We start from the raw sequence: 25,833 nt of genomic DNA, 5'->3' as shown, positions 1-25,833 counted from the left end.
CCTGGTCTGAGGGGCTGCTTTGGCCCTGCCCCACCTGGGCCCTTCCCTGCAGCCCACCACACTCATCCCAGCTGAAGCCAATGCCCAGAGAAGCTTAAAAAGCCCCTGGTGCAGGTGCTCAGCTCCCCAGAGCCTCTCCCCAGCCAGGATGATGCTCCTCTCTGCGTGGGGCTCAGCCTTTGGTGCCAAGCAGGTACAGCTGGGATGTGCTCCTGGGGGTGGGGGGACTGTGGGGTACCAGTGTGGTGCTGGGTGCTCTCTGCCTGTGTGCCCTGGGCTGTGCTGGGGCAGCCCTGGGGGGGGGCTGTGGTTGGTGTAGGAAAAGCTGTTGGTCCCTCCTGTGCTGCTGCTCCTCTGTGGGCAGGTGGGTGCTGGGACCTGTGTTTGTAGCAAACAGGATGAACTACTGACAGGAGGGAAGCAAAATGCTTTAGAGACAGCCCTTTGGCATTCAGAAACGTGAAGGGGGGGAACAAGCAGCCCCAAAGCCAGTGTGGAGGGGAAACAAAAGCTTGCTTGCAACTCAGGTTCCTGAGAAACTGCTGAGCCCAGCTTCCATGCTGACCCGCTCTCCTCTCCTTGTATGGGCAGGAACAGGGCTTGCTTGTGCCTATATTTAATTTGCCCCTGCTCCACTGGCCTCTCTGCCTTGGGAAGTTACAACAGGAATAGAATTGCATGCTAAAAAAATGACAGTGCTGCACATAAGCCCCTCCTAAGCCTGGAGTGAGCAGAACAGGTTTCTGCAGCGCTGCCTGGCTGTGCCCTCCCAGCCTGCTGACTCCTGGCCCTGGGGAACAGGGGCAGCCCCCCACCCCCTCCAGTGCTGTGCTGCTGTCGTGATGGGGGTCCTGGGCACTTGTTTCAACCCCATTTAGCTCCTGAAGCCAGCAAAGGGGGTCCTGTGGCAGGAGCTGGATGGCCCTGGGGGCTCCCCAGCCCCGTCCCCCTCCACTGGGGAGGAAGGTGGACGCCCAAGTGTCACCCTGAGGCTCTCAATGTGTGTCAGGGCTGTGGTGGGACCCTGGCTCGGACCCCTGGCTGCAGCTCCTCTCCCTGCAGTGATTTACCACCTCTCCTTGGATGGGAACTCTCTTGGCTGAGAACACAAACCACCCCCCAGCTCCCACCCCCCACCCTGAGCCCTCCACGACCCCTCAGCTGGGACCCAGAAGCTTCTGTGCTGGTGAGAGGGGGACTGAGGGTGGTCCTGGGATGGAGACAGTGCAGGAGGCTGGTGCCACTTTATTGGGATCTCTGAGCTGGACACTGAGGAACTTGGCTCTTTCCAGACAAGGTTTGTACCCGACAGCAAAGGAAACCACAACAACAACAACCATCAGCTGCTGCGACTTTGTATCTCAGGGAACCCAAACAATTAACCCTGTAACACGTGTGACCTGTGGGCAGCAGAGCCCGGAGAGCTGGGGGGTCACAGCCCTCTGAAGGGAGCCCAGTGTCCTGCTGGTTTAACTGGCAGGGGAAGGAGAGGTGCAGGGGGTGCAGCAGAGATGTGGTTTGGGGGGATAGGCTGCAGCTGAGCTGGGGTACAGCACCCCCACTTCACAACCCTTCCAGTTTGTAAATTCAAACTTCTCTTGGCTTAAACAACCAGTGCTTTGGGTCCAGCACTGGCCTTGCTGGGCTCAGACCCAGGTTTAAGTGCACACAAGTAAGACCAGAGACTTTAACCCCCCTGTAGATATATTTGCACACTCACACACACCCATGCACACCGTGGGGCTGCAGCTGCTGGGGCAGGAGATGAGGACTGGGCCCCACAGAGGCTTTCTAAGCCCAGCTCCAGGAGCTGCTTGGCCCTGGCACCCCTCACCCTGGAGCTGCCAGAGGTTCAGATGGGTTCTGCAGGTCTCAGTCCCAGCGTGGGGCTGCTGCTTGTCTGGCTGCTCTGGGGAACGATGCGCAGAGGGGACGAAGCCACAGCCTGTTCCTTCCCCCTCAGTCCACGCTGAGTGCTCGGGGTCTTCTGGAGAGACATGTACAGCCTTGAGCTCCTCTCCAGTGTGGAACAGAGCAGAGGATGCCCACAGACTCAGACCCAAACAGCTGTGTTGATGTCAAACCCGGGCTGGGGGTAGTCTATGGTCTTGTGGACTTTCTTGGTGCCAGTTTTGGCTTTGCTGCTGTTGCTTTCCACCCTTGGGCACCTCTCAGCTTTGCTGTGGTGGCTCTGGATGTTCCCATGAAGTGGGAAGTAAAATGTCCCCTTGAGTTTGCTGATCTTTTTGGGTCTCTTGGAAATCTTGGGCTGTTTGTCCTCAGGAGGAAGCCAGCAAGGCTTCTCCTTGAGCAGCCTGTCCCGGTCTGGCCGGACGCTCCTCAGGAACTTCTTGAAGATGTTGGCTGTCAGGGAGAACTTCCTGCAGAGCTCCTGGGATCTGCTCGTGGACAGCGATGCCTCGCTCTTCTCCCCCTTCTTCTCCAGCTCTGGCAGATCCAACCAGTTCCCAACCAAGTCTGCAAAGATGTTATCCCCCAAGACCAGGGGCTGCCGGTTCCGGCTCTGGGACATCAGGGAGGATGTCCAGTCATGGCCATCGTCACATCCCAGGCACTCCTGGCACGCTGGCCACCCCACAGATGTCCCCTGGCTACTGGGCTCCAATTTCCTCAGGTGGATGCTCTCTGCTCTGGTGGAAGGTCCTTTTGGGTGATCAGCACCCTCACCAGAGCAGCTCCTGAAGGAGGAGGGGGTGTCCCCAAGCTGGCTGCCCCCCGGGAGCGCAGCGGGGCAGGACCATCCCCCTGGCTGTGGCCCAGCACATGTGAGGGACGGGGGGGAGCTGCGTCCCTCCCGCTGCGGCCGCTGGTCCTGCCGGGCCCTGGGCACGTCCCGGCTGCCCCGGCAGCACCGGTGCTGCTCGGTGCTTGGGCTCCCCGAGATGTCCAGCTGCTCCAGGGCTGTCTGGACCTGGAGGAGTTTCAGCTCCTGCAGCGCACCCATCATGCAGTTCATCTGCTCGTGCAGCCCGTCTCCCACCTCCTTCATGGAGAGCTGCGGAGGGAAGGGAGCAGACAGCAGGTCAGTGGCTCTGGGAGCGGGGGGAGAGCAAAAGGATTCTGACCAAAAGGCAGGAGAGCTCCCCAAAACACCCCCCTCCCCCCTGCTGACTGCATCTTGGGTGCATCCTGCCTCCCCACCCACCTGCTGGCACAGCCCGTGCTGGGTGCCTCAGACTTTCTAGGAGTTTCTGGGCACAAGTGAACCTGACAGGAGAGAATTTTTTTTCTCTCTGACCTGACAAGAGGAATAAATAGATGGAGTTTCCATTCGTTGCTTGGCAGAACCCCAGGGCACAGAACTGGGGATGGTTTGGGCTGCCTCCAGTTTTACCATATTGTTCTGCCTCTGTCTCCAGTGCCCTGTTGCTGACTGAAACCAGGGGTAGGACTAATGAACAGAAGAGCCTTCTGCAGGCACTAATTTACCTCAAGTAAATTAAAATCAAACCTGGGTAAGGATTCCCTTGTTACTACACAGTGTGTCTTCTGACCCTAACACCCTCATTACAGGCACCTCTCATTAGAGGACAATCAAAGACACCTCAGTGCACTTCATCTTGTAGACAACAACAAACAAGCTCGGAAATCACCCACGTTTAACTAGCAATCCCTCTGGCTCCCAGGCAAAGACCCTCAGCAGCAGTTCTGCACCCCAGAACCCCACTGCAAGGATTTAATTTGCTGTACCAGACTTAAAATATCCAAGTTCTTGTCCAGACCTTCTCATTTCCCCCTCCTCTTGCTCTCTGTTCTTTTCCTGTCATGTAGCCTCTGGATCATATTCCCACAGCAGCATCATGAAACAAATGGCTCTACTTCCCAACAGCTGCCTCTTTTTTTTAGCAGGGAGGGGGAGTGGGGAATGGGGAGGAGAGGGAAGAGCAGAGCAGCAGGGGATGGTAGGGCTGGAGGTGCAGACAGGTCACACCGATGTGGGGTATTGCAGAGATTACCACTGCCCAGGAAAAGCTTCAGCCTGTTCTCTCATGAACAGTTTAAAAGGCTCCTCGTGGCTTTAGTACAGTGATAATCTCGTGCTGAGGGTGAAAAGGGACAGGTACGCCTTGTGCTCAGCTTTATGCTGTCCAGCTTTGCTCTTGCAGCTCTCCACTTTAACTACATGAGCTCAGTTACTTGTTCTGGACCTGGGTGTGAGCACTGGATCCTCCCTAAGGCTCCATCTCTGCAGTTGGAAAGCTCCTGGAGAGCTGCTGACCACAAATCCCCATTTCAGCCCCCAAACCTTTAAACCAGTCGGCAGATGATGGTGAGTTTTTCTTTTCAGAGCTTTACTCCCCAGGAGCTGATTCCCCCCCAGTGAGCACACCAGCGATGAAGGCACAGAAAAGTGTGCTTAGTTCCTTGTGCCATCCAGTGTCTGGAGGGAGCTGATATTTTACCATCAGCAAATAAAGCTCTGGTACTGCAGCCAGGCAGACAAACAGTGCCCCCCTCCCAGCCCAGCCCTTGGGCTCCCCATACAGAAGCCAGGGCCATATGCTCTCCAAGCCTCAGACAAAGCTATCACCTTACCTCTCCAGATCTGCTGTAATGCTTCTCCTCCTAACCTTTCTCTCCTTATTACTGGCAGGCTGGTTTATCTGGGGCTTTGCAAGAAGCTGGATTTGGAGCCAGCCTGGCCCCTCATTGGCTGCCCCCCCCCCCCCCCCCCCCAAATCCCCTGGCTGCCCCGCGCTGTGACCACGCAGGGTGAGTGGGGAGGGTCCTGGGGCTGATCCAGCCCTCAGCATATGCTGGGCGGTGCTGCTGTTCCCTCCCTGATTCAATTAACTCCCCCTTGATGGGTGGCATTGTTAGGACTGAGCCTTACCCTGTAGGGCCTTATTAAGCACTGAAGTTTCATCACCAGCCTTTGCCATCAGCGGGGTCACTTCTCCCAGGCAGATCCTGTCTCCTGCTGACAGGAGAAGACCCCAGCCCCAAAAGCTCAGGCTCCAGCCCTCTTCTTTCTCAAGAACCCAGCTGGTCCTGCCAAACCTGGCGCCAGCCCAGGCACTGGAGGAGGAGCAGACACGGTCTCATCCCTGGAAATGCTTTCTCATAAGGGACTGTGAGGTTTGGGTGTTTCTCCCCGATGCCCAGCCAAACCCTCACAGCAGAAATGGGCATTGATGGGACAGAACACATCTTCCCTCTACCAGCAACCTGCTTTGGGTGGGACACATCCTGCCCTGCGGCCTCAGCATCCCTCTGGCAGTGTGAATCCCACTGTCAGCAAGAGAGTTTGAGGTCCTGAGGCTCCCAGCTCTGCCCAGACGTTGGGCTGTGCAAGGCAGAAGGCCCAGCAAACAGCCCCTCTGCTCCTGGAGGTACCTGTGCTGTCTGGAAGAACAGACCTGGGCTGCTAGAGGAAAACACTTCCTAGGAAGGATCCAGCAGGTTGGGCTGGAAGTCAAAGGGATGCTCTGCCTGCAAGAAACTTGGAGCTGAAGGGATGCCCCTGGGTGGCTCTGAGCTCACAGGCTGCATGTGAAGGAGCTGGAATTTGTGATGAGCTGAAGCACAATTCCAAACAGAGCGTGAATGCGACACGAAACCCCAGAGAGCCTCGATTTGCCATGGAGAAGGAGCCTGACCCTGCTTGCTGGGGTTATGCAAGTGGTGTTATGTAAGCTGGTCAGCACGGCCCATCGGGAGATGCTCTGTCTGAGCTGCAAATCCCAGACCTGATGGTGAATCAGCCCCTTGAATGGTCATGCTGCAGAGCAGGGAAACCCACTGCAAAACTGTGGGTCTAGCAGAGCTCTGGTGTCAGCATCCTCCTCCCCTGTACCTGCTGCTCTCTGCTCAGGTACAGCAGCGTTTCCAGGGACTCTGAGTGTCTAACATGAGATGCTTTGTGCTTCACTACCAGGGCTGGTTTGGCACTGCTGCTTCCAAGAAACACCAAATCAGAAAGGTGACAACTCACAGATGTTCAAACTCCTCTCTCTAAACCAGCTACAGATCAGATGCCTCAAACTGCATCTTATTATTCCTGAAACCTTTGCAGTCCCTAAAAGTCGGCGTGGGGAAGTTCCAGTCCAGCTCTGAACAAGCCTTTTATAGCAAGGGGAGCACACACAGGGCTGAGCCCAGCTGTGAGGAGCATCTTCCACTTCAGTGGCCAGGATTTGGTGTGAGATGTTACTTTCCTGCTGGAGAAAGGAAAGTTTATCACCCCCAGATGGATCCTCCTGCCTGGGCACGACCACAGCAGCTCTGGCTACCTGCTTCTCCCAAGCAAAGCTCCCTGAAACTGCAGCTCCCCCCATCCCCCATTGAAAACTGAAGCCCAACATTCAAAAGCCTTTCAAACCCTCTCAAGTGATCATCAAGGGACATTCACCACGAGGGACAAACATCACCACCCAACAACCAGCATCTCTCAAAAGTGGCAGAGTTCAGAGAGTTTGGGGTTGTTATTTTGATGTTGGGAGCCCTTCCTTGTGTGTGGCAAAGGCTCCAGTCACTTTGCAAGCCATGCCTCTTAATTATGGCCTCTAAATACTTATTCCCACGACTAGGACCATAATTAGTCTACAGAGTTCATCAATCAGTGATCTTCCCTCCCCGATTAACACAGCAGGAGGACAACTCACCCCAAGGAACATCCTCTGGCAGTTACTGGTGCTCCCCCAAGAGCACCCAAGAGGTGCAGACAAGGGGGAGTTCACCACCCAGGTGAACCCCCGTGGGGAACCCAGAGTTTTCCTGTCAGCATCTGGGTCACCGAGCTCTCAGAACTCAGTTCCCACGCAGCCATGAGCTGCAGCTGCCCGTTCCCAGCCCCTCTGCACATCTGGCCAGCCCAGCACTGCAGCAGCTTTGTGATGCTGATGGGAGAAGAGGAAAAACCCAGCGAACAGCCCCTCAGCTCTCAGCTGAGCACAGGGGACAGGGCGGCACAGAGCAGCTCTGAGCCTGTTTGTGGCAGTGAGGAGGAAGACAGATGTCCAGCTCTTGGGTAAAAGAGCTGCAGAGAGAGGAAGTTATTGCTAAGAGGACAGGAAAGAACAAATGGCAAATAGCAGCTCTTAATAATAGTGCTGAGAGGCAACAGATCCAGCAACAAACAATCGGTGTCTAACGAGGGTGACAGAACAGAGACCAAAATGATTTCAGAGCTGCTGAGCTGCTGATATTGTTTCTGTGTTTTCCTTTGGGTCACTAACTGGATTAATCTTCAACAAGCCTGGGATTGTGGCTGGGGTAACTGTGCTGAGCACGCTGCAGGGCTTGGAGAGCTGCTGCCCAGCTTGGTGTTGTGCCTTCCTTGTCCTCCCCTTGATGGATGCCAAGGGCCTGGGATCTGCTTTTTGCCCTTCCATGTTACCACAGGAATTACCAGCCTCTACCTCTCATCTTTCCAGAGTGTTTTAGGTGCAAATTAGGATGCTAACCCTGAGCTCTCTGTTTACCAGGAAGAGGAAGGATGCTGAAACTCCACCAAAGGGGTTTCACAGGTATGGCTCACACCACTCACCTCCTCCCTGGCTCAACCACCTCCCTTTCCATCGCAGTGATACCCTCCTGTGCTTCCCAGTCACACTTGCTACATTTAAAGGCCAATTAGGAAATCAGTTCTCTACAACCAGGAAATAAATGGATGGAGAAGAACTCCAACCTCCAGACTTCCACTCCCAACCCCGGGGGGACCCACAAGCCTCGGTGTATGGACTGGCCATTGAAGAGGATGGTTCAAAGTGTTGGCTTCACCAGGGGCTCTGGTCTGTAGTGTCCCTGGATACGTGCAGCTGGGAGTTAAAAGAGTCTGTGTTGTCTTGGGAAGTAAACAAGCAGACAAAGCCCACGACAGCAGCTTCTCTCTCTCCCCAGGTTACGTGTGACTGGACATCTGCTGTCGAGCTTCTCCAAGGAAAGAACAAGACCCTGTGACAACCAGCCAAGTGTCTAAGGCTGTCCCCAGCAGCCATGGGCAGAGCCAGCCTCAGAGGGACCATTTCATCATCAGGCACCAAGGGAGCTGCGTTACCCCCTGAGGTCTGTCACCTCTGCCCAGGCTGCTGCAAATCAGGAGCTGCTCCTGCAGCCACAGCAGCAGTCACAGCACAGCAGAGTCCTTTCTGAGGGTGATAGAGTTAATGCAGTGGGACCCTGCATGAGACAAGGAGTACAAGGAGTGGCTGTATCTCTCTCTCAGACCAAATGTTCTGTTCCTGGGAGATATTCATAGCAAGAAATGCTGTCTACCAGGACAGAAATTAATGTAGGAAGGGAGGAAGACTCTGTCAGACTTGATAATGTGATGCACTCATGATGAATGTGCAGGGAGAATGTTCAGCAGATCAAATCAGAGTGGTGCAGTTTGCTCTAGGTGCCTACCTTAATACTTTTTCTCCTAGGAAAAAAGCAGCAGAAAGCTCAGGAATATCCTGGAATCCTCAAGAAAGACCAAAACATGCAAAGTAAAACTACAGCTCCAGCTGACTTGACTGTGACTCCTTGCCCATTACAGCCACACAAGCCCCAAATGCAAGAGAGATCTGCCCTGTGCTGGGTGGTAAGTGCTTATTCTTCCCCTAGAAGAGCCTGGAGACCCCCATTCCATGGTACAGACACTGATGTTACTCTGTGTGAACACAGAGAACCCCTGTGCCAAAGCTTACAGAGGTAACTGCATCCGCAGCGTGAGGGGTGGGGATGAAACCCCTCTCTGCTCATCCCCAGGCAGGACAGTTCTTGTTAAATCTCATCTTTCAGCTGAGGGAACAGCCTGTAACTCGCAGAGCAGCCATCGTGTTCTGTGCCTCCATGGTGCCTGCAGGCTCTGTCCAGCTGGTAAAGTCAAGAGGAATTTCAGTATCAGGATGAATGGGAGAGTCACAAGCTCTGCACAGCTGCCCTGCCAAGGATGGATGGTAGGAGTGGGGGAGCACAACTTACTCCATGCCAGCCCTACAAACCAGCACTGTCTGTTCCCACAAACCACTCTGCAGCCCTAAAACCCCAGGAACTCTCCAGAGGAGGTGAACAAGGTTTCTGTATTCGTGACTTACAGTGACTGAGGTGCAGAGGGCTGCACAGCTCAGCTGAAACAGCTCCAGGGGCTGGGGGCAGCACCAGGACAAGATGAAGCCCAGTGCAGAGCTGCCCCAGACCCCACACCTGGCTGGGGAGGATGGATGTGCCACACCAGGATCTCCTGGCCATGAAGCATTCCTGTGGGGAAGCTTCTGACTGAATTCCCAGTGCAGGGACACTACTCGTGCCAGAAACTATCAGCATACAAAGGAAAACATGGATTGGAACAGGAAATCTCCTGTTGACTGAAACAGGTCAGGTTCAGCCCAGGGAGCAGTGGCAGAGCCTCCCCAGAGATGCCATGAGGATGAGTGTGAGCACACCCAGACCCAGGCTCATCTGTGGGGTGTCTGGTGAAGCACAGTGTGATCTCAGCGCAGCGGCTGTGTCAGTGCCTGGGCACACAGCAGCCCAAGCCAAGCCCACTGTTATTTAAATCTGGGTTTAATGCACAAAGCAGGAGAAAGACAAATCAGAGCTGGAATCCTCCAGTCCCACACTGGTGAGGGATAGAGTTGCACTTAAAGATGACCTTTCCTTGGGAACTGGGCCAAGATCTGCTCTTTTTTGAGAAAATCCCCTCCTCAAAACCAGCCAGAGGCTGCAGCAGTTTGCACTGGGACCAGCTAAGCTTCTGCTGGCTGAACAGCCTCAGCTTTCAGGTGTTTGGCTGACCAGCCTCAAGTCTGCTCCTCGGACAGGGCACAGACCAGCCCTGCATTGCCCCTGCTGCTGCTCTGCATCTCTCCCACCCGCTCCTTGGACGTGATGCAAACCCCAGTCTCTGCACTGCCCTGGAACTGGAGTCCCATCCAGCTGCACACAAGGTGGCTCATTGTCCCCAGGAGGCTGAGCCCTTCCCACCATTCCTCCCGCATGATTCCTGGTTATGGTGCATTTAGCATCCAGGGGCACAGCCTGCCCAGTAAGGAAGAAAGTGGCAGAGAAGCAGGGTCAAGAGGTTCAGTTCCCACTCACCAGCCAATGCAGATGGTCCCAGCTGTCTGTCCTCACTGCTTGCTGGTCTTTAAAGAAACATTAATCTATTTCAATTCCAGACTACCTTGACAGTATTGATTTTTAAAAGCTGTTCTTGCTCAGGATCTCATTTACAGTTGCTTCAATTAATACAGTCCCCCTCCCTTTGCTAAATACAGTCTGCAGCTCGCTGAAGTTGCTGAGGAGAGGGGTTGTTTCCTGCTGTGTCAAAGGCAGAGGGTCTCTCCAGCTGTCACCCTGCGGGCTGTCCTGGCACGGCTGTGCTCCCCACAGCTCCCAGGCTGCACTCTGATACCCTGAGAATCTGGTGTCCAAGGAAGTTTTCAAGTTTAAGCAACAAAAGCTGGGGGGTGGGAAGGGGAAAGAATGTGACTGGTGAAACCCAAGCGCAGGAGGACCCGGCTGCTTTTGGTGAAGTCACAACTGCCCCTGCCCAGTGCAAGTCAGAGGTACGTGTGGATCTTTGCCCAGTGAAGGCTGGGTTATTAATATGATCCAAATTGCATTTGTCCAGTGCAAACCCCAACCAGGACTGCATCAGAGTGAGGGTCTGAGCAAACCCAGAGTGTTCTCTGAAGTATTGTTTTGTTTTCACGTTCAGCGTGAGGGTTCTGCCTTCCCCTGGAGCATCCTCAGCTTCCTCAGAGCTTGTGCTGCACACTACAAAGTGGGAATGTTTTAGGCTCACGCACAGGGGTGCAACGTTTGGGCTTCTATTAAAAACACTGCTCAGAAACTGCTCAGTTAAATAGACAACATACTCTAAGCAGGGTCTTTTGGGAGTTACTCTTTAGCCACTTCACCTTCCAAGCCGCTCAGATTTTAAGGCTTCTCCAGACTATCCTGCACACATCCCGGGTTGCAGTTTGTGTTTCATCCATCACCCCCAGAGCACAGCACGGCAGTGACTCCCGTTTCCCTTTGTTTTAGCGTGTCTCCCAGCCCAGCTTGCCAGGGAAGCACGGCCGTGGCCAGCACGTTACACGTCGCTGTTTGCTGCCCTGTTTATTGCGGGTGAAACGCCGCTGTGCGAGGTTCACAGGCCAGTGTGGGACCACAGCTCTGCCCATCCCTGGTGCTGCCCTGGGCACGGCTCTCCCTTTGCCGGTCTCTACCTACTCCAACCCCTGCTGCTCACACGCGAACCCTTCCCCGTGGCGCGGGCAGGACAGCGATCCCGGGTGGAAGCAGCATCCTAACCCGGGATGGATGGTGCTGTGCGCTCAGAACTTACCCCCCACCCCGTCCCTGCTCTGCCTCGCCTTCCCCTTTTGTTCTCCTCACCTGTTCGTGTCTCAGCGCCCTGCTCCCCAGCCAGAGCCTCCAAGGCTGGAACCCGGCTTTGGGATGATGGGTTCTTCCTCCCCAGCCACCCTGGCAGACCCAGCGACACCTCCTGCCGTGCGGACAAGCCCGAGCAAGTTCAGCGGGGGAGGTTACGGTCTGGGAAGGAGCCGGGGGGAGGGAGAGAGCGGTGCTGATTTATGACAAAGGGTTTCCTATTAAAGAAGTGGTTCAGGAGGTAGCAGGGTGGCAATCGCGCGCTCCCCCTACATCACTTTGTTTCCCGTAAACTTGTTCTCTCCAGAGATGCTGTAAATGTTTCTTTGGTTTCTGATCTTCGCTGGCACCCTGGTTGTCGCAGCCCCCGCGACCCCCGAGCCCCCGTTCCCCCCCTCGCAGACGCACGGACCTGCCCCCTGCCCGGGCGCCGATACAGCCGGGGAGCAGCCGGCGGGCGGGGGGGACACCCCGAAGTCCCGCGGCCCGGCGAAGGCTGGATGCGGCCGGGACCCGCCCCGCTCTCCCGCCGGCAGCTGCCGTCCCGCGGCGGAGCCCCCTCCGCGTCCGCACCAAGGGCCGAGCCCCGCCGAGCCGGGCGTTCCGCGCACCGCGCAGGCACCGCCACGGCGGGCCGAGCCCCGGGCGGGGCTGGCCGAGAGACCCCCGCCCGCCGCCCCCTTACCAGCTCCTGCTTCAGCCGGCGCAGGTGGTGGTCCATGGCCCGGCTCAGCGCGGCCGCTCCATGCGAGCGCTCCGCCCGCTCAGCCACCCGCGGCTCGGGGAGCGCAGCCGGGCGGGGGGGTCTCGGCGGGCAGCCCGGGGGGCGGCACCGGGGGGCGGTGGCTGCCGCCGGGGCAGAGCCCGGCGCGGGCGGGCGGGTGGCTGGGCTGCAGCGGGGCCGGGGCCGCCCCTCGGGAGCCGCTTCCCGGCGGGGGGGGGGGGGGGGGAAGGTCTCATTCCCCCCCCCCCCCCCCGCCTGGTTCCGGGGCCCCGGGAGTGGCGAACGGCGAGAGGCTTCTTGCGGGGAACCCGCACCGAGCTCGGCAGAGCGGGGCTTCGCCGTCCCTTCTCCCAGCGCGGATGCTCCGCGGGGCGGTTGCTGCCCGGGGCTCCGCAGAGACAGCCCGCCCCGGGGTGAACCCCCCTGCCCCGGCCCCGCTCCCCGCAGGCTGCGGAGCCGCCCAGGCTCTCGGCCCTCCGGGTCACGCTGCCGGGGGTGCCCCGGCTGCCCCGGCCCCGCTTCGCCGTGAGCAGACGGCCCGTTAGAGAGCGGCGAAGAGCAGGTGCGGGGTGATACTTGTGGTGGATTTATTGTTCAGAGGAGCAGTCTGGCCCTTGCTGTGCTTTCCCAGCCGTATCTCGGCTCCCGGAACGCAGCAGCCATTGGAAACTTCCCGCGCAGGAGGGATGCTGGTGCCTCAGATTCACTCCTCAGCGCAGGATTGGGGCTGCCTTTGCATTTTTCAGTGTTTCTTTCATCTCCCTCTCTCTTCCTCTCTGTGTATTATTCTCAGCTCATGCACAATGCCTTGTTTAGACGACAAACGCTGAGTCCCCAGTACCGGGTTGGCAAGGCTCATCTGAATCCTGCAGGGAATCAGTAGGATGTTTTCAAATGTGGGATGAAAAATGTGATTACTTGCTTTTTGGTTTGTTTTTTTTTTTCCTTTCCAGAAATGTGAGAATTGACAAAGACTGGCTGAAGTCTTTGCCTTCCCAGGTCTTTATTCTTTCTGAAGGAAAAGATTTTTCTGTAGTTGGTAATGGGATCTTCTGTGTTTGCAGCAATCAGCCTTGGTGGTTTGGAAAGCTGACCTTTGTGTCAAAATCCAATTTAAATCAGGAATTTGCAATCTGGCCTTTCGTGCATGTTGGGAAAGGCTGTAGAGTTAACACTGATCCTCCCAGCATCTCTCTTACTGTGGGCCAAACCTCCCCGTCTTTTTGCCTATTTGAGGGTTTCCTTTTCCTATCAAAGCAGTGTGGAAACTGCTGCTCTCTTCGAGGGCCTGCAGAACCTGGTGCAGGGAATAGTCATGTGTTAAAGAAATGACCTTAGCAAGAAGTTAATGGCTTCCAAGGGGGTATGCCATGCTGTGAACGGGATACCTGCCAGTCCTGGGTCTGTCTTAAAGCCTCAGCCAGCTAGCACAGCAACAGGGTTGCTCTCAGAACCTGGCTGGATCTGTTGGCCAGCTGGCTGTTCCCCACGGCCCAGGGTTGGGGTACGTCTGCCCCCAGCCTACCCGCGCATGTCAAGGATCATATGGCAGGTTGGAACAGCCAGTCAGCGGTGAGGAATCAGAAAGATGGCCCCATGTGGAGCCTCCAGGCTGAAACACCCACCCCTGCCCATTATTAACAGTGCAGGGAGTGACCCAACTGCCCCTTCCTCTTTCTGTGCCTCGGGTGACAGCCACGGTGTCAGAGTCCAGGTTTCTGTGCTCCCTGAGTGGCTCAAGGCCTTTCTTTCTTCTCTGGTTCTCTCATTTACTGGGTTATCTCAGTTCTGTCAATGCCACAGAGACACCACAGCCTTGTGGCATGGCACCAAAGCTAAGCACGATGGTGTGTTCTCTTCACGTGCAATACATGGACCTTGGTTCAGGTGGTTTAAGCTGAAAACTGCCCATGTGCTTAATTTACCCAAAGCAGCTTTGAACAGCAGTATTTTTTAGGAACTCTCTTACATTTGGTGGGGAGCAGACTGAGAGCAGGCAGCGAGGGGGAGTTCTGTTCCCTGGGGTTACTGTGGCTAGACAAAGTAGATGGCTTGGGCACCTTGAGAACCTGCATGAAATCAGAGCAGGGATTATCCCAGGCACAGATTTCACTGATGATTTTCACAGTGCATTGGATATTCCAGTACAAGACAGACACAAGGAATGCATGGTTATCTGAAACATCAAATCTAAGTCAACCCATGTTATATTTTCCAGCACATCTAGCCTTCAGGAGGCCAACTGCACATGTACATGGCAGCTGGTTCCAGAAAGCTCCTGGAACACATGCAGGACACTGAGCTGTGTGCTCTCCAGGCAGGGGAACAGCCTCTAGCTTCTGTTTAAGGTATTTTTTGGATGTTTTTCAGCCTGTGGGGCTGCTCATGTCCTGTGAGGCTGATGAAGGAGTTCACGAGCATAGACTGAAGAAAAAACCCAGAATATTCGTGTGCTCCAAACTCCTGGGAACTTGCAAGAGAAGAGGAAACATCTGAAATACTTTCTCAGCAGCATTTCCCCACTAAGCAAGGTTTCTCTTTTCCATGTAGACAACTGGCTCAAAGCCCCATTGACACTTGGTGCCAGGCCCTGCACTCCTTCCACTCTGCTGGGGTGCAGCCCACGAGCAGATGGTGCAGGGGAAAACCAGGTCTCCAAGAAAAAGAGAGCAGAGACTAGAACACCCTTAAGCAGAAAGCTGCATGTCTTATTTCATGCTAAAATGAAAAACTGGGATCCTTGGGAAAAAAAACCAACCTAGAATATACCTTTTAGGGTGGTGTATTCCACATACATGAACTGCCTCATCCCTTCCTTCATCCCTCCCCAGCTGAAGGCTTGTCTCATTTGTCTTTCAGGTCATTGATCTGGTTTCTCAGGGCTTCCACACGATGTGCTGAGCTCACGAGCATGGTTATCACTGAGTTTTCTCTCATTTTACTCTCTCCCACACCAAAGACAGACCTTTCAGAGTTTCTTCCCACTGAAGCTGCAGCTTGACCTGAATTCCTTCCATCCTCCTTTAAATCCACTGAGGCATAAACATCCAGCCAAAACAGGTAAGAGTGCAATGTCAGAACTGCGATTCTGTGTTTGTATTTGTGCATCAGGAGATTAATTACCCCCAAAATGTGGCCATTTCTTTCATTAAGCCTAATTTAGTGTAATCAGTCTTGTGGCCCTTATAGCTCCTGATGTCTTCCTGCCTCACTACACCCCCATCCCAAAAAGAAAACTTTTAACTCCAACCAAATTCCAGCTGCTGACACCCCTCTGCTCACACTGGAGTGCCAGGGCAGGGGAATCCTCCTGCATTCACTGTGTGTTAAAGGGCTGTTGGATTACACTGTGGCTGACTGTGTTTTGCTGACCTAGATCCTGTTCATACTGGCTGAAACATAATTCAGCAAACCTTGGTGTAAAAGCATATCTAAGATTAAAATGGGATGATACTTTGTTCTCTGGAGGAAAAGGACAGCAGCAAAGTCCTGATGCTTCTCACTGCTGCAGCTGAAAGAGCTGTTCTGGACTGACATCTCCTTTCTGATGTGTTTTTACCTGTAGCTGCTGCTGGGTGTGCCTCTGACTCTGCCAATTATGGGAGCACCAAAGATTCTCCTGCCCCAGAGACTCTGCTGCTCCCACACAGCTTTTTGGGGGTTTTCCCCCAAGGGAAACTGGCTGTGCAGGGTGTTTGGAGTCAGTTTTTGGTGGTGAATATCAATCCCTGTCGATGCTGAGATCAATGGCCCTTTCCAGTACAGTGTGCTGTACTGTACAAGCAGAGTCTCCATGGCAGTGTAAACACACACACACACCCCCCCACGCTCTGCAGGGTGAGTCACTCCTGCTGCGAGGAGCAGAGAAAGTTCCCTCTCTCCATCTGAACACGCCTGGGAGAGGAGGATGGGATTATCTCACCTCAAAAGTATTTTATGAATATTGTGCAAACCCAGGTTTGTTCTGAATAATCCCATGTCTTGGCAGACAGGAGAGGCAAATCCTTGGAAGCCAAAGGCACAAGACAAGGCAGGTGCTTGTTTAGAGCTCCAGTCTGTAATGGATGTGTTCCCAAAGGATGGACACAACCTGACCCTTCTGGAGGCCAGTGCAACTTCCCCATGAGCAGTTTGCCCCAGGCTTTCAAAGAATTAACCTGCTGTGGATGGAGAGGAGATGGGTACAGCTGGGGTGAGTACTGAGCACAGCTACTGAGTGCTGGGCAAGGTGTTTCTTGGCACTGCTCGTGTGAGCCTTGGGAGGTCTGGGTGCAAGGCAAGCTGCACCGGGACCCTGGCACACAGACCTTTGCCCTGCTGCTGGGAGTTTGCAGACAAGTGTTTTCTAGTCTGAAGGAGCAAGAACCTGAGCTTGAGCATCAGCATCACGTGCTGCACAGGGCATCACTTACCCAAAGTTGATCTATTGATTCAGAGGAAAACAAATCTTGTGTGGAAACAGAATTAAATATGTAGTTTGTGCTTCCTGGCAGGGACAAAAAGTGGTGAGCCCTGTCCTGGGGGAATAAAACATGCACCCAGTAGACAGGGGAGCAAGAGTTTTCCCTAGCAAGAGTTTTCTTCTAAGCCCCAGAAGCCAGAGGTTGGTTTCTGACCCTGAGCTAGAGAGTTTATATCCCTTCATGAGAACCAGTTATTATATTAATATTGCAGCTCAGGAGGTCTTATCTACTTCTTTTACTACCCTAAATCCTTCCCCAGGACCTATTCTGCCTGCAGAGTGTTCAGATTAATTGTCAAGGTTTCCCAAGGCTGCTCTGAGCAGGAACAGATCCTTTGGGTCTCACGGAAGCAAAGCAGTGTCACAGCACAGCTGCAGACTCCCCTTGGCTGGGCCCACACGTGGACGTGGACAATGTGAACTCAGTACCAGAGTCACTGGGGTAGAACAAGGCCTGGAGGTGGAGGGTTGCTATTTATACACCGGTTCAGGGCAGAGGATGCAGCAGACAGAGGCTTTACACAGTTAGGAGCAGTAGCAGTTAAGGTTCTCTACAGGAATAAGGGTTAAGGGAGAAACAAAACCTTCCATCAGCCCCACGGATACAGCTGCATGACCCAAACCTGACCCAGCCCCACCAGTGAAGGTCAGAGCCGAAGGGAGAGGGACAGAAAACCTGCCAGTCGTGGTGTGGAAGGGTTTCTCAGCCTACAGACATGGAGGGGGTGTGGAGTCCCTCCCTCCAGCACCCAGTGGAAAATTAAACACCCACAAACGGTGCATCTTTCTGAATCAAGGTCACGTGCCTGAAGCCTCGTTAAGGAGGCACCACGGAAAGTAATGGGTCTCCAAATGGCCTTGGTTGTGCTGCAAGGCGTATGCAACCTCGAGGGAGAAAAGGAGTGGGTGAGGAAAATGAGGGGGGAGCGGTTCATGGGGAGGGCTGCTTGGGGCTGTTCTGTCATCTCTGCCCTGCCCCCATGGGAACAGACACTTCTGACTGCTCTTCATTGTCTGCTTAAATCACATCAATTTAAAAGGGTTAGGAGAGGCTGTATTTAATCAAACATTTGTGATGTCCAGGTGCCTTTGTCTCCTTTCCCAGATTTATCCGGAGATAATTATCTCATGTTGGAGACTCATTTCCCCTTGAGGACCAATGGGAATATCCACTTAAAAATTAAAAAATAATTGGAACTAACAGCATGCTTGTAGTTAGCTATCCTGTTACCTCTGCTCTGGGGACGGTTCTCACCCCTGCCATCTGGTCTGTCCCGACTAGGGAGGGGTGAACTCTCCAGGCTCAAACTGCTCTTTGTCCTGGGGGCCCCCACTCTCAGTCAGTACTCAGATACTCACTTGAAAATGTCAGAATGCTAAAAACTACCGACTAGAATTTGCCTGACTTTCCTTCCCCCCACCAAGAAATAAATGTGAGGAATGTCACAGGCGTGACAAAGCCTGTGGTACCCCCAGAGCCATTGAGACTCCTACCGGCTGCAGAATGACGACACAGTGTATGTGCTTGTACAGCCACTGCTGAGATGCTTTCCAATCCCTCTGCAGCGAATGGCAGCCGCCTGTCCAGAGCCTCCAAACTGCTCTGACAATAAAGGCTGATACACACAGAACTGCCCACAACTTCAAGTAAGTGATCTGCAGCCGTTACTGCACACAGAGCACGTGAATGTGTTTGGCCTTTGCTGAAGTGAGCGCTGTGCTGTCTGTCTTTCCCAGAGCCCCGGTTTCAGCGTGGAGTGAGGGGCTCCTTCCCCCTGGGGGCAGCCAAAGGAGGGCCGAGCCATTGGGCTGCTCTTTCCTTACGCTGGCTGGCCGAGGGATCAGCCCTGACTGGCAGGTACAGTCTGGCACTGCTCTGCCAGCGCAGTTCTGCCCTCGCCCTCCTCATCTCCGTCCTACTTGTCCCTGTTCTCCCCCTCGCCGTCCCTGCGGCCTCCTCCTCGGCCCTTCCCTGCAGGCCTGGGCCTGGGCCTGCAGCCGCCCCGGCCTGGGCCCAGCGCGCTCGTTCGCTCCCCCCGAGAGCTCACGGGTGTACGGCGAGGCCTCCGGCGGTTCCGATCCCCGGCCCCACGCCCGAGCTCCGGCGCCCTTCACGGAACAGAGGCCGCGCGCAGGCGGGAGGCCGCGGGGCCAGGGCCCGGCCCCTCCTGCCCCGCTCCGCTTCCCCCCGCAGGGCCGCTGCTACCGGCACCGGCCGGAGCGGGCGGCTGCGGCGCCCCCTGGCGGCTCGGCGCGGGCTAACGGCGCGTCTCTCCAGGCACCGCCCCCGCCGCTTCCTCCTTCTTCCCCCCTCCCCAAGATGGCGGCGCCCACGGAGGCGCCGGTGGCGGCCGAGGGACGGTTCCGTACGCGCGACGTGTTGGTGCCCGGCGGCCCGTCCGACTTCGGGTCGCTGCTGCTGTCGGCGCCGGTGCTGGCGGGGCTGGAGGCGGCGGGGTTCCACAGGCCGTCGCCGGTCCAGCTGAAGGCGATCCCGCTGGGGCGCTGCGGCCTGGGTGAGGCGCGGGGCCGGGGCGCGGGGCCGGGGCGCGGGGGAGCCGCCGCTGACGGCTGTGGCGGCTCTTTGCAGATCTCATCGTGCAGGCCAAGTCCGGCACCGGCAAAACCTGCGTCTTCTCCGCCGTCGCCCTGGACGCCGTGCTGCTGGAGAGCCCCGTCACGCAGGTGATCCCGGGGCCCGTGGCCGGGGCGGGGTGAGGGGGGGGGAGGGCTGGTCCCCGGGGGGGGCATCGCTCCTTCTGCCGTCCAGCGAGACCTGGCCAGGCTGGAGAGCTGGGCAGGGAGAGACCGGATGAAATTCAACAAAAGCAAGTGTAGAGTGTGAAACCTGGGAAGGAACAACCGTTTGTATCAGTACAGGCTGGGGGTGACCTGCTGGAGAGGAGCTCTGCAGAGAAGGACCTGGGGGTCCTGGTAGATGACAGGGTGGCCATGAGCCAGCAGCGTGCCCTGGGGGCTGAGAGAGACAATGGGATCCTGGGGGCATCAGGAGGAGTGTGGGCAGCAGGTCACAGGAGGGGATCCTCCCCCTCTGCTCTGCCCTGGTCAGACCCCACCTGGAGTGTTGTGTCCAGTTCTGGGCTCCTTGGTATAAAAAGGACAGGGATCTCCTGGAGAGAGTCCAGAGAAGGGCTACAAAGATGATTAAGGGCCTGGAGCATCTTCCCTATGAGGACAGGCTGAGTGAGCTGGGACTGTTCAGCCTTGAGAAGAGAAGACTAAGGGGGCACCTAATTAAAGTTTATAATTATCTGAAGCAAGGGATGCAGGGGGAATTAGCCAGCCCCTTTTCAGTGTCTGTGGGGACAGGACAAGGGGCAATGGCTGCAAGTTGGAGCACAGGGAGTTCCACACCAACATGGGGAAGAACTTTTCCCCAGTGAGGGTGAGGGAGCCCTGGGACAGGCTGCCCAGGGGGTGTGGAGTCTCCTTCTCTGGAGAGATTCAAGACCTGTCTGGACGCCTATCTGAGTGATGTCCTAGGGAGCTGCTTTGGCAGGGGGGTTGGACCCGATGATCTCTCGAGGTCCCTTCCAACCCCCACAATTCTATGATCTAAACGGCGGCGTCTCCTGTGAGATGCTCTTTGAGAGCTCGACGCCGGGCTCTGCCCTTCGGGAGGGTCCGGCAGCTTTCGGGTGTAACCCTTGTCCCCCGCAGATCCTGATCCTGGCCCCTACGCGGGAGATCGCGGTGCAGATCCACGCGGTGATCACCGCTATCGGGATTAAAATGGAGGGCTTGGAATGCCACGTCTTCATCGGCGGGACCCCTCTGAACCAGGACAAGGCCAGGCTAAAGAAGTGCCACATAGCAGTCGGCTCCCCAGGTATGGAGGAGCCTCAGTGAGTGTCAGAAACGCTGGGAGACTCCCTGGTACAACAGTTGGTGCTTTGGAAGCCTTGGGGGTGTTTGGGCTGTTTTAGCAATGGGGAATGGTCTCAAAGGCTGGTGCCAGAGACTTTTAGACCAGGTATTTTGGGTGAGAGGACGTTCCAAATGTGCCCATTTTAGGCCAGATTAAAATTAAGCTTTTAAAAAACTCTGAAAACCAGCATTAGAAACTCAGTTTAGTTTATATTCTTGAAGCCCATTCACCTTTTCTCCTCTGTCTTCAGGTCGAATAAAACAGCTCATAGAGTTGGACTACCTGAACACAGCCAGTATCCGGCTTTTCATTCTTGATGAAGCAGACAAGCTTCTGGAAGAAGGCAGCTTTCAGGAGCAAATCAAGTAGGAAAAGCATTTATTTTAAGCACTTATCAGTAGATTACATACATACTTGTTAGTCATTCCTATTTCTTTGTCTCACAGTTGGATTTACTCTTCGCTACCAGTCAATAAACAGATGCTTGCTGTTTCTGCTACTTACCCTGAATCGTTGGCTAATGCTTTGACCAGGTACATGAGAGACCCAACGTTTGTGAGGCTGAACCCTACTGATCCAAGTCTCATTGGTAAGTAGAAATCCACTTAGACTGATATTGCTATCAGTAGATTAAGGAATGTGCTAAAACCGAAATGTGCCTCTTAAAATTTGGGATTATTCATAATTTCCTTCCATAGGTGAGTTGACTAATTTATGAATCACAGAATTGTTTAGGTTGGAAAGGGTCTTTAAGATCGAGTCCAGCCATTAACACCAGCACTGTCCTGGGCTGTTCCAGTGCTTGAAACCCCCTTCAGTGAAGAAATTTTTCATTATATCCAACCTAAACCTCCCCTGGTGCAACTAAAGGCCATTTCCTCTTGTCCTGTCACTTGTTACTTGGGAGAAGATACTGACCCCCACCTGGCTACACCCTCCTTCCAGGGAGTTGTAGAGAGCAAGCAGGTCTACCCTCAGTCTGTGCTTGTTTAAAGTCTTAGTTTTAGCTGCAGTGACAGATGTTATTACTAATACAGCACTGTGCATGTTGGTTATGGAAGCCCTGAATCTGATGAGTGCTTTTGGTTCCTGCTCAGGGCTGAAGCAGTATTACAAGATTGTGAATTCCCACCCGCTTCCACATAAAACATTTGAGGAAAAAACCCAGCACCTGCAGGAGCTGTTCAGCAAGATTCCATTTAATCAAGCCTTAGTCTTCTCAAATTTGCATAGCAGGTAACAAACTCTAAATAAAATCTGTAAGCAGCATGGTGTAAAGCAGTGGTTGTAATGTCCAGCTGTGGAGGAGCTCATATAGACCTGTAAGGTCTCAGAGTGGTACATGACTTTCAGACCTGAAATACAGCCAGAGGAATGCCATAAAAATGAGGGAAACAGGAATGCTTTAGGGTGGTGGTACCTCATACACGGTACAGTAAGACTTTTCCATCTGGGAGGTGATGAAAAGGGGCGGGTTTGGAATGTAAAGAGCAGCCTGTGAGAACTGCACTGGGTCGTTAGGGCTGTGCTGTTAATTACAGCTCTGCTGTGTTGTCAGGGCTCAGCATCTTGCAGAAATACTGACGTCTAGAGGCTTCCCTGCAGAGTGCATCTCAGGTAAGCCTGTTTCAAAACGTTCTGATTCTGTTGAAGTGGGGCATAAATGGGACCTAAAATAGGAACGTTAATCTTGAATCTTGGTTTGCCTGGCCTCTGGTTAAATAGTGGAGAATAGTGTTTGAACCTTCTTTAGTTTGAACCTTCTTTGAAGTCTTTAGGGCTTATTAATTAATTTCTACATTGATTGTTTAACTTTCCTATTTTCACATTTGTTTGAGAGTCATTTTTATTTGTAAAGAGAAAGCTTACTCACAGAATCTGCTTCTAATTTTTATCTTTCTAGGCAACATGAATCAAAGTCAGCGACTCGATGCTATGGCTAAATTAAAGCAGTTCCACTGCAGAGTCCTGATTTCCACAGACTTGGTGAGTTAGTGCTCTACATTGTACATGTGGATGGTTCATAAAGTTACTTCAGAGAATTAGATTTGCTTTGGGATTGAACAGAAGATAAATGTACTGATAAAGCAGGAGACCTGAGCACTGTGTGCGACTTATTTTTACTGTGAAACCTAGAAATTGTTCCCTATTCCTTGATGTGGTCCCAGAATAATGTTTAATTTGTCTGTTGGTTTGCAGGAGCTTACAGGTTTATCAGAGGAGTAGATTTGTTCACTTTGGAGAGGTGCTATGGGAAGGAGGAATTTGTTTCTCTAGTACACCATGCTCACAGCAGTGATGTCCCAAGCGACTTTACACAGAGCAGTGGTTATGTTTGAGGCACACTCAGCTTTTTGTTGATGTATCTTTCTCCAGTTTGAGGTCCTGGTGTGAGAAGATTCCCACACGCTGCAGCACGGGGTGTTTTGATGCTGGGGGAAGCAGCGTGCTTCCTTGTGTTTGATGTGTAGAAGGTGTAAGCAAAATGGTCCCTGTTTTCATGGTTCTGATGCCACAAGCTTGTTTCACGTGTAATACTGTAGACTGACTGGAGAGGTGTAGGTGCTTCATTGTGTACTGTAACAGCTAAAAAGTTGCTGTGTGAGCAGCAGTTACTCCCAAAGGTATGGCATTTATTTAAAGAGCTGTTCATCATGCTCACCTTTCCCTTCTCTCTCCTTTCCTGAAGACGTCTCGTGGGATTGATGCTGAGAAGGTGAACCTGGTCATCAACCTGGACGTGCCGTTAGACTGGGAGACATACATGCATCGCATTGGCAGAGCTGGGCGCTTTGGTAAGAGGCAGTCTTGTGGATTCCTTGGGCTTGTGGGACCTCCCCTGGCCCTGGCTGGGTACTTACACTTGCTCTTGTGTGTCCCAGGAACTTTAGGCTTGTCTGTGACCTACTGCTGCCGCGGAGAGGAAGAAAACATCATGATGAAAATCGCTCAGAAGTGTAATCTTCAGCTGCTTCCTCTGCCAGGTATGCTCTGTCCTGTGAGTGCAACTGGGGCTTTTGTTAGTTGTTTTCTCTTGGTTCAAAGCTTCAGACAAGTCCCTGGGGAGCTGAGGTGTGTGTTCCCTGCCAAAGTTGCTTTAATTTTGGTACAGGTATTCCATGCTCTCTGCTGTGACTGCTTGTGTAACTGCCACAGTTGTATGAAGCAGTGGAAGACATGCTAGTGCCTATGGATAGGGAGAGGAACTCTGCATCCAGTTGTTGCTTAAGCAACTGCATAATGACATAGATTCCCAGAAATCTACTGTTAAGCCTTTCCCAGGCTGCAAGTCAGTAGGAGAAGGAAAGGATTTGCTTCCCTTGTTTTTTCCGGAAGCTGTTTTGCTTGAAATGTAGCATTTGCCTCTTTATCTAAGTTCTGGGTTTATTTTAGTCTAAGACAGACATGAAAAAGAGGTGACAAGTAATGCATTGCTGCTTGTCTTGACCAGCTTATGGATGCCTCCCAGGAAGATGATGTTCTGGCTATTTGAGCTCTTTCAGGAATTGAAGGGGTCGGTCTGTAGCCCTAACTTAGCATCTTAACGTCCTACCTGCAATTTTGCAAGGCTTTACTTCAGTACTTGCTTGAGTTCTAGAGGGAAGGATGCACTTAATTGAGTGCCTGCTTGTTTCCCTTCTGTGCAGAGCCTATCCCTCCTGGAATGATGGATCAGTTTGAAGATGGGGAGGTAGAAGTCAAACCTGTTACATGTGCAGGTGCTTCAGTGAATTCTGACACTGTGTGTCACAGCCCAGAGGAACCCATACTGCAGCCTGGCCAGAATAGTTTTGCAGAGGTACCTCAGCCTCTTTCTAAACTTCCACGTGATAACTCTTCTGTAGAAAGGCCAAAAAAGCCTCTGAAGCAAAAGCAGATTAAAACATGCACAAATTCTGCAAATACAGCAAAAGGTAATAGAAAACCCCAAATTTCCAGTTGCCACACAGAACAGAGGAATCAAGTCAAAACTGTCTCCAGAACGGATGAGCAACACACCACTCAGTCTCCAGATAAAGAGACCTTAAAAAACAATCTTCCCAGGATTCCATGCTTGTCTTCTTTCAAAAACCAGCAGGACAATCCCTGGAGCTTCTCAGAGTTTGTTGAAGACTATGAGTATTTCATTGAAAAAGGGATGGAGAGAGAGGTTGAAATTCTGAGAAGCTATTCAGGCCCAGGAGAACGGTGTGAGCTCCCCAAAAATGGTGATGTAGAGTGGAAGGAGATGGAATATAACACAGAGGTGGTAGCAAACGGTGTTGTGTCTGGTGACAGTGATGGTTCTTACAGTTCCAGGGCTTCCTTCAACAGCAGGGAAAATAACTCGTGCTTTGAAGCATTTTCAGATCCAAGGGAGAAGAAAGCTGTTCCTAGAAGGCATCAGAGTCATGAGGACTCTGTACCAGAGAAGCCTCAGGAGCCATTGCAGATCCCAAAGCAAAATCAAGCCAAAAAGAAAGTTCTGAAACAAAATGCTAAACACAAGAAAAGCCTTTCCCAGGAATTCCCTAACCCTTCCACAAGAAGAACTGAAGACAACTGCTCCTGCAGCTCTTGGGATGATGGGGTTCCATATGAGGCCTGGACGTACAAAAACTACTGGAGATCTTACTACCAAGCATGGCAAGACTACTACGCTGCAGTGTCACACTACAGGAGGAGCTACAGGCCGTTCAGCTGGATGAATGCCTACCACATGAACTCCATCTATCTGCAGGAGCTGCTGAAGAGTGGTGATTGATGGGGTGCTGCTGGGCTCGGGCTGGGTGGAGCCAGGAACGGACATGAGCTGGGGAAAAACTGCTGGTCTAGGAGGACCCTGACAGACGTAACCAGACATTGTGTAAAACTGGGGAAAACAATGTTTTTCATAACAAGGTGTGTCTAGGTGAATGTTTCACACGTGTTCCAGTGATGGTGTTACTAGAACTTGTTAATAAAAGGACATGAAAACCAGCTGGATGGTCAGTTCAATCATTACAATCCAGACTAGAATGAGGAAGATAAAAGGCAGCCACTTGGGTGTAAGAAACCTCAGTAAGGAGAAAATACAAACCAACCCCAGCTTTGTTTTTTGACTTGTCTCCCACATGACTGTTGGGTGAAGACAACTTCACTGTCAGGCTACATGGTGTGTTCATAGTTGGCTACTGCTCCATTGCCTGTAATTCTGTTGAACACCAGGCACTGATTGTATACCAGTTAAGTGGCAAAACCTGCATCTCTATGCCTGTATTGCTAATTTAAATCCAGTTAATTAACACTGTATAAATAACATTTCTGTAGCTAGGTGTGTGGCAAGCTGTGCAACAGAGGATGGCTTAATTATGTAGAAAATGTGCAGCAATCATAATTGGCCTGTCCCTCTGGGTGCGGCAGTATCAGACTTGCCACACTTACAGGAAG

The 25,833-nt window shown here is 53.2% G+C and overlaps 2 protein-coding genes across 2 annotated transcripts; one reads left to right on the top strand and one right to left on the bottom strand.

The window, feature by feature from the left end:
- Window positions 1–1,586: 1,586 nt before the first annotated feature.
- Window positions 1,587–12,073, bottom strand: INKA2 (inka box actin regulator 2). Its single transcript, XM_084275907.1, has 2 exons — window positions 12,035–12,073; window positions 1,587–3,016 (listed from the first exon to the last, which is right to left on the bottom strand). The coding sequence occupies exons 1-2, from the start codon at window positions 12,068–12,070 to the stop codon at window positions 2,054–2,056; spliced, it is 999 nt and encodes a 332-aa protein (XP_084132033.1). The 5' UTR covers window positions 12,071–12,073; the 3' UTR covers window positions 1,587–2,053.
- Window positions 12,069–25,376, top strand: DDX20 (DEAD-box helicase 20; the record flags this gene model as incomplete). The annotated part of the gene is made up of 13 exons (XM_084275823.1): window positions 12,069–12,230; window positions 12,521–12,635; window positions 18,554–19,051; window positions 19,126–19,220; window positions 20,217–20,385; window positions 20,675–20,789; window positions 20,871–21,013; window positions 21,522–21,660; window positions 21,983–22,041; window positions 22,328–22,410; window positions 23,114–23,219; window positions 23,307–23,408; window positions 24,072–25,376. 13 exons carry the CDS (start codon window positions 12,069–12,071, stop codon window positions 25,166–25,168), a joined length of 2,883 nt encoding a protein of 960 aa, XP_084131949.1. The 3' UTR covers window positions 25,169–25,376.
- Window positions 25,377–25,833: the final 457 nt, after the last annotated feature.

The sequence above is a fragment of the Gallinula chloropus genome (genome assembly GCF_964237585.1).
Source record: "Gallinula chloropus genome assembly, chromosome: 27".
NCBI lineage: Eukaryota > Metazoa > Chordata > Aves > Gruiformes > Rallidae > Gallinula > Gallinula chloropus.
This window is presented reverse-complemented; position numbering and strand designations above follow the sequence as displayed.

What these genes read in the sequence shown, in the direction of transcription:
- INKA2 (XM_084275907.1), bottom strand. Translation starts at nt 12,070, where the DNA reads ATGGACCACCACCTGCGCCGGCTGAAGCAGGAGCTG. An exon ending in GCCGGCTGAAGCAGGAGCTG is followed by an intron (nt 3,017 to 12,034) that starts GTAAGGGGGCGG and finishes TTCCCTCCGCAG; the next exon opens with CTCTCCATGAAGGAGGTGGG.